This window comes from Myotis davidii, unplaced genomic scaffold, assembly GCF_000327345.1.
Source record: "Myotis davidii unplaced genomic scaffold, ASM32734v1 scaffold913, whole genome shotgun sequence".
Lineage (NCBI taxonomy): Eukaryota > Metazoa > Chordata > Mammalia > Chiroptera > Vespertilionidae > Myotis > Myotis davidii.
In genome coordinates, this window is record NW_006284344.1 from 101,338 (window position 1) to 109,066 (window position 7,729).

A 7,729-nucleotide genomic window follows, 5' to 3' on the forward strand; every position below is an offset into this window, starting at 1 on the left:
CAGGGTGGGGGTCCTGCGGGGACCCCTGGCCAGCCTGGGTGAGGGCCATTTTCAGGCTGGTTAAGCCCCCTGGTGATGGAAGCTCCCAGCCTCTCCTTTTTTTTTTCTTTACTCTGGGATTTATTTACCTTCTATAGTTGAAACTTTGTAGGCTTGAGTGGAGCTCAGAGCTGGCCAGGGCAGGTGGGAAGCTTGGCTTCCTCCATCACTGGGGCAACCAAGCCTCCTGCTTGCTCCAGCTCTGTGGCTGCTGGCCCCATCTTGGTTGGGTTAATTTGCATATAGTTTCTCTGATTGGCTGGTGGGCGTGGCCTTAAGGCATAGCAAAGGTATGGTCAATTTGCATGTTTGTCTTTTATTAGTGTAGATAATATATGAGTTTTATGTACACATATATCATATATAGTATAATATCCTATATAATAAAAGAGTAATATGCAAATTGACCCTAACAGCAGAAAAACTGGGAATGACTGGTCACTATGACACACACTGACCACCAGGGGGCAGACGCTCAATGCAGGAGCTGCCCCCTGGTGGTCAGTGCGCTCCCACAGGAGGAGCTCTATTCAGCCACAAGCCAGACTGACGGCTGCCAGTAGAGTGGTGGTGGGAGCCTCTCCCGCCTCCTCAGGAGCGCTAAATATGTCCGACTGCAGCTTAAGCCTGCTCCCCGCTGGCAAGTGGACATCCCCCAAGGGCTGCTGGGCTGCTAGAGGGATGTCTGACTGCCAGCTTGGGCCTGATTTCCCCAGGGAGCGGGCCTAAGCCAGCAGGTGGACATCCTCCGAGGGTCCCAGACTGCAAGAGGGCATAGGCCAGGCTGAGGGACCCCCCGAGTGCACAAATTTTTGTGCACCGGGCCCCTAGTATATTATATACTTATTTAATCTTCAAAACAACTCTATGCTGAAGATTATTATTTTAATCCTCACTGTACAGATGATGTAACTGAGGCCCAGAGAGGTGAAGCCACTTGCCCAAGGTCACTCATCTAGGAGGTGAGCTGGGGTTTGAACTCTGATACTTTAGCTCCAGGGCCTGTGTTCTAAACCACTATACCATGCCAGGAGTAAGATAGTAAAGCACTGGTTCATGCCTAGGAATTCTGTGTCCACTTCTGTTTCATTGAAGGGGCTTCTTCAGGCTCCTCCTGCAGGGTCCCCTTTGTAACCCCTCAGATCTGGAGCTTCAAAAAGGCTGTTCTGCCTGCCCATGGACTTACGTGGCTGGCCTTGAGGAGAGTCTGCTCCTTGCTGTTTTTCACCGCCTTGGTTACCATCACTGGGGAGTAGGTTTCTGCTATGATTTTATCCTGTCATGTGCAGAGAAGAAGAGGTCTGAGAACCTTTTCCAAGGGAAAGTATGTTTGAAATGGATTGACAAGAAATCCTGGCTGAAGGGAGACTTGCTTATCCCTATGGTGGCAGTGACTTTTCCTTATGTCCTTTCTGGCTATTCAGGTCTTTCCTAGTCTTCCATGGCCAGCTTAACCTTCCCTCCTTCCTGCCCTTCTATCACTCCCTGCCTCTGGATCCCACCAGCGCTCTGGGACAGATCAGAGCCTGGCCCCCACCAGTCAATGGGCTGTTCTGAAAGTGAGCTTCCTGCCCATCATACCCCAACATATATCACTTATTGAGCACCTACTGTGTGCCAAGCACTGTGTTTTACATGCACTATTTCCTCTATAGCTCCTCAGAGCAACTCCTCTGAGGTTGGGACTCTTATTGCCATTTAACAAGTGAGGGAACAGAGGTCCACCTTGGATAAGTCAGTTGTCCAAGGTTATTGCACAACCAGTTGGGGCAAAGCCAGGACTCAGTCTCAGGCTTGGCATCCTCAAAGCCTCTGCTCTACCAAGCTGTACTCCCTCTAGCCTCCTTGACAATCTCTGAGTTTTCTGTGGACAGACAACTGGTTCTTCTTTTCCTTTTCTTCCCAGGGAGGCCTAGAAGGGGGCTCCCTGCACCATTTCTGACTGACCAACTGCCAGAATGGCTGAGGGGTTTCTCAAGGCTGGAGTGGGGCAGTGTCTGGCCCAGGCTGGGGCCTGGCAAACCCACCTGGGGTATCACGTTGTAAAACGCATACATAGTATTGCTGGTCCCAATCCAGATCCTCACAGCTCCTGAGGCGTAGGCTTGGACGCTATCATAGACTTGGCTATAATCTTCAAGTTGCACACACATGGGTCCTGTGCAGCTAGAGTTCAGATACTGCAGGGTCTCGGAGTTAAAGCGACTCTTGTTTACAAATAACCTGGGTAGGAAGGCAAGATCAGGAAAGTCCTGAGAATATTTAAGAACAATGCAAAGGACCTGAGGCCCTTTGTTGCTGGAAGCCAGGGAGCGGGAGCAGACCAGATCTGGAATAGGTGGGAACAACGGTCAAAGAGGTAGGGAAAACTCCAAGCTCATGGGAAGGCTGCATACGGTGGTAGGGTAAGTGATGGAGCAGTGAAGGGTAGAAATGGGAGAAAGTCCAGCACAGCAAGGCAAAGAAAAGCCATACCTGATGGACGAGTCCGTGAGCAGCGTGTAGGAATAGAAGAAGGGGTTATAAGGGATGTCACTACTGCGCAGGTTGAAGAGCCCTGGGGAGGAGGAAGGGACTATGTATGAGGCCGAACTGCTTGAAGCCAGCACATTTGACGCCTATGCCGCACTATTTGCTTTGGCACCCCAAAGATTGCCAGCAGTACCCCTGCTTCATCTACCTTTGGATATTTCTCAGTCTTTGGGGGTAGGGGTGTCTTTAAGGAGGGGATGAGAGTTATGGACCCTTCTCTCAGAAAAATGCAGATGCCCAGTCAGCAGTAAGCACACAGTTTCAGGGGGTTCCCAGATTATCTGAAGCCTAGAGCTGGGGTCAGGTAAGAAGCCCTTGGGCCACACAGGGACAGAACAGAGCTTCACTGGGTGCTAAAGCTGGATGTGTGTGTGCCGTGGGATGGGGGCTGGGCTGCTGGGAGGTGTTTTCTGAGCCTCTTCCCCTTCATGAGACAGAAACCTTTGCTGCTGTGGTCAGGCCATTCCTCCAGTGGCCTGGGGGCTGGCCCCAGATTGCCCTGGGCTTTCTTGTTGCTTTATTCAGCAGATATGATCTCCTTCCCTCTCCCCTTAGTTCCCATAGGCCATGGCCACAGAAGTGGTAGGCACCTAGTGGCTGGGGGAGGAGTCCTACGCTGCAAGGTCCAGGAGGCTTGGGGGTTGGAGGAAGCCAGTCTCCCACATGTGTACTCACAGGCTGTCTCATCAAGCATTGACAGAAGCACAGCAGTTGGGGCCTTGCGATGCTTTTGCATCTGGCTGCGAATGTTAGATACTTTCTCCTGCCAGGTGCTCCCTAGAAGCAAAGGAGTCCAAAGAAAGCATGAGTAATATACCTTCTCTTTGACACTCTGAGGGGGCTCCCTTAGGGCAATAGTTTTTCATTTCTGTAAAAGCAGTGGAACTCTTTCTTTAAATAAACTTCTGCTCTTGCAGTCCTTAGGGATATGGGCTCTGGACCCATGCTACCTGGGTTTAAATCCTAGCTCTGCCATTTCCAGCTGGGTGACCTTGGGCAAATTAGTTATATTTTGCACATGTGTAAAATGAGAACAGATCATAATGTAGTATCATTAGGATTGTTATGGGGATCAAATGAATTCATATATAGGGTGTCCCCCCAAAATGTGTACACACACATTGAATAAATACAAAGGCAGTGTTTATTAAAATACATTTCATTTTCAAAATTGAGCTATCAGCTGCTAAAGTGTGTATACATTTTGGGGGATTCCCTGTATTTAAAATTTTTATTGGCTTTATTGTGATGACATTTGTTAGTAAAATTATACAGGTTTCAAGTGTATATTGTATTGTGTGTTCACCACCCTAAATAAAGTATCCTTCTGTCACCATTTATCTCCCTTTACCCTGAATACATATTTGTAATGCGCATAGAATGGTGTACTGGGGTATAGTGAGTCGGATACAACTTTCTGATCAATAAATATGCATGCAGAACAGAGAGCAGGAGAGAAGCCCTAGTTGAAGGGCAAAAGAATAGGACTGGGCCATGTTTAAGTCTCTTCCCTGCAGTAACCCTGGTGCTTAATACACCACAGATCTGGTCTAAGCACTTTGTATACATTGTTTTAATTCTTACTTGGTCCATTTTACAGAGTCTTAGAGGAGTCAAAGTGACTTATCTAGGGTCTCATAGCCGGCAAGGGGTGGAGCTGAGATTTGAACCTGCTTGGTTTGACTATATGGCTCACGCTCTTAATCTGTACAGACCCTGGACTATCTTGCTAACATTGTCAGTCTCCAAACCTGTCCTTAAATTCAGTGTCACAGAGCTGTCCTTTCTGGGATGCTGTATCCTGTTCTTAGGACTTTAGTTTTCATCTTTTATTCCTGCTCCCTATAAAGAACTTACCTCTACACAGGGCTAGGAATTTACCCACAGGTCATAACCCGTTAATAGGGTCCTAGTTGGGCTCAGAGATTAGCATAAATAACTGAATGCCATTTAAAAAAAACTATGCAAACAGCTAAAACAATTCAACAAGAAAGCTTTGGGTATCACACTTTTTTTTTTCCTTTTAGTTTTCCCCCACTTGGGTATGATACTTTTTAAGATTTATTTTATTTTACTGTGGTAAAATACACATACCATAAAATGTATCATAACAGCTTTAAAGTGTACAATTCAGTGGCTTTAAGAACAATCACAAGATTGTGCAACCACTACCACTATCTAATTCCAGAACATTTTCATCATCCCAAAAGGAAACCCTGTCGCCTTTATGCAGTCTCTCCCTATTCCACCTTCTTTCAGCCTGTGGAAAGCACTACTCTGCTTTCTGTCTCAATGGATTTGCCTCTGCTGGATATTTCATACAAATGGAACCATATAATATGGGGCCTTCTTTGGCTGGCTTCTTTCATCTAGAATTATGCTTTCAAGGTTTATGAATGTGATAATTTTTGAGACAAATAATGAAAGCAAATTTAAATTGTCCAATACAGCCCTAGCCGATTTGGCTCAGTGGATAGAGTGTCAGCCCGAAGACTGAAGGGACCAGGGTTCGATTCCAGTCAAGGGCACATGCCTTGGTTGTAGGTTCCCCGGCTCTGGTTGGGGTGCGTGTAGAAGGCAACCAAACAATGTGTCTCTCTCACATTGCTGTTTCTCTCTCTCTCTCTCTCTCTCTCTCTCTCTCTCACTCTTGCTCTCTCACTCCTTCAGGAGTGTGTGAGGCAACCAATCGATGTTTCTGTCTCTCCTCCTACCTTCCACTCTCTCGCTAAAAATCAGGAAAAATATCCTCAAGTGAGGATTAACAAAAACAAAACCAAAAATAATCTGGTACATACAGGTATCTTTGAGTAACTAACTTTTCAAGTTCTTTCCTTTGCTCCCTTGGCCCTTCAAAACCCATGAGTTGCTGGAGAAACAATCTCTCATCTCAATAACTTTAGAGACTCAAGAACTTTATTCTCGGGCTTCCAGGCCCAATTCTGGCGCCTGATGGCTATTCTTGAGACAAGTAGCCAGCGATGGCTCGGTTTCCCCTCACTTGTGGGACGTGACAAAACTCATGCAAATTGTCTCCCAGTTTCTGGGAGGTTTTCCTCTTTATCCCCTCCCCTTCCCGACATAACCGTGCCCTTCTTTATCTGAACCAGATAAGTTTTATGTTTGATGGAACAGCCTTGGATATCAAGTTTCTTTAAAACCTGCCAAGATGCAGAAAGAATGATTCTATAAATTACATCAGAATGAATAAAGAAAATTGGACACAATTTTAACTTGTTTCATCAGAGCTGCTATTTTGAAATTCCCCTCCTGCTTTTTTGTCTCCTCTCCAAACAACAAATGTGCACGGACCTGCAAGTGAAAAGGGGCCTCTCAGATTGCCCAATATTCCTAGGAATCCAAGTCCATTGGCCCGTTCAGAATTCCTGGGAAGGTAGAACAGTGGTGGTGGCCAAGACTGATTCACAGTCAGTAAGTAGCCTGATCCTGTCAGGATTTTAGTTACTACTTTTAAGAATCATAGAGCATACTGTTCTTTTATGATGTATTTAGATGGTGTCAGCAGGGTTAAGGTTATTGATGTTAGAGTTTTTGGAGTCACTTAACTTTGCTTTGTAGTTCGGCTGAAACTTGAATCCTAATCTGTGCCACACACTAACCCCGAGCTTATTTACTGCCTTTGTCCACCCTGGCCCACCCAACTCCAGCCACCTTAAATCTAAATTCCTCATCATAAGAGCGCTGGAAGTCAAGGTTTGAATGAGTCAATGGGAGTTGTCTCCAATACCACATCAGCAACTCATATTGTGTCTTTTCTCTCTTCAAAAGGGTATGTTATTTTTCATCTTTCTCTGACTCCCTTGTTTTCTCTCTCCCTGCTTCCTATTGCTTCAAATATTAACACTCTTTATTTGAGCACTTTCTAAATATGGTCTGAGGACTTTTTGATTCCGAGTCACATTTGAGAGGGTTCAGAAATCTGCATTTTAAACAAACACACCAGGCAATTGGGGTGGACATGAAGTTTTGAGAACCATTGCTTTGGTACCTCTCAGGACAATTTTTTTTCAGCCAAAGTAGCAGCAGCAGCAGGGGCCCGTGTTGCTACATGTTGGGAAGGAGAGCTGGCTTGGGGATTCACCTGTGAATGCCTCCTGCAGGACATAAATGGGCTGGCTTGGAACTGGAGGCCTCTTTGAACCCCACACCAGGTCCACAAGGTTGGTTGTGATTGACACCAGCTCTCTGTCAGAGCCTTGGAGGGCCGTGTCATAACTCTTCCAGGTGCCTGCAGAGACAGGAAGGAGTCACTTGTCCCCTGCCTACTGACTCAGGCACAATTAGTCTTTATCCAGCCTGTCTCCTGTTCTGCTCCTGTAGCCCTAACTGCCCAGAGCCTGTCCAAGCAGCCTGGCCCTCCTGAGTCCTGTCTTCTCACCTTCTTCGTTCCACTTTCAAAGACTAATTTCCCTGAGCCCACCTCAATACTTTCCGTAGCCAATTGGCTAAGCTCATCCATTAAGTACCAATGGATGTGGGGCCCTCTTTCGGTACTATCCATTTTGACTGAGCTTCAATGTCATAACCCAAAGGAATGATGATGTTTAGGCCATTGGAAAGGCTATCAAAGAAGCCATTTCTGAAGTGTGAGCCTTTAGTACATATTCACGAGGTCTCTATCCTTGGGGTCAGGCTGGCCAGTCAGTTGGGGCCCCAGAACCCAGGGAGCTGCATTCCTGGGGTGAGGGAAGACTGTGCTTCTTTACTCAGAAGCTCTCAACTCCTTTGACCCTTCCAAGCTGGCTTCCAGAAGAGGGCTACCAAGTAAGTGACTCTAGTGCCCTAATTGGTAGAGTTCCAGGTCCCAGAGGATTGTTCTGGGTTCAAAGGCATCTTAGACTATTAATCTGCTAGATCTTAATAGTTCACTGAGTCTTCTAGATTGGGTCTCTGCCCTCATGACTTTAAAAAGTCTGTATTCATTCTTTTCAATATATTTTCATTACAAAATTCATGAATACATTCTTGTTGCAAAATATTCTGCAAGCACAAGTTCAAACACTATGTTTTTAGTCTCCCTGCCCCTCCTTCTACTAAAACTATGCTTCTTGACATCCAGGGAAGCTGAGTCATCCCCATTGGTGTAGACAAATATAGGGACTGTAGGAAGAACTTACCAATGGAGAAGAGGAGGGGG

The 7,729-nt window shown here is 46.3% G+C and overlaps 1 protein-coding gene across 1 annotated transcript in view; it reads right to left on the reverse strand.

The window, feature by feature from the left end:
- Positions 1-7,729, reverse strand: part of XPNPEP2 (X-prolyl aminopeptidase (aminopeptidase P) 2, membrane-bound) — a 27,984-nt gene that overhangs the window by 13,233 nt on the left and 7,022 nt on the right. Inside the window, exons 6-11 of the mRNA XM_015570826.1 lie at positions 7,710-7,723; positions 6,674-6,820; positions 3,247-3,348; positions 2,515-2,596; positions 2,067-2,262; positions 1,226-1,315 (exon numbers count right to left, since the gene is read on the reverse strand). Coding sequence (XP_015426312.1) covers positions 1,226-1,315; positions 2,067-2,262; positions 2,515-2,596; positions 3,247-3,348; positions 6,674-6,820; positions 7,710-7,723 — 631 coding nt within the window. The remainder of the gene's footprint in view (positions 1-1,225; positions 1,316-2,066; positions 2,263-2,514; positions 2,597-3,246; positions 3,349-6,673; positions 6,821-7,709; positions 7,724-7,729) is intronic.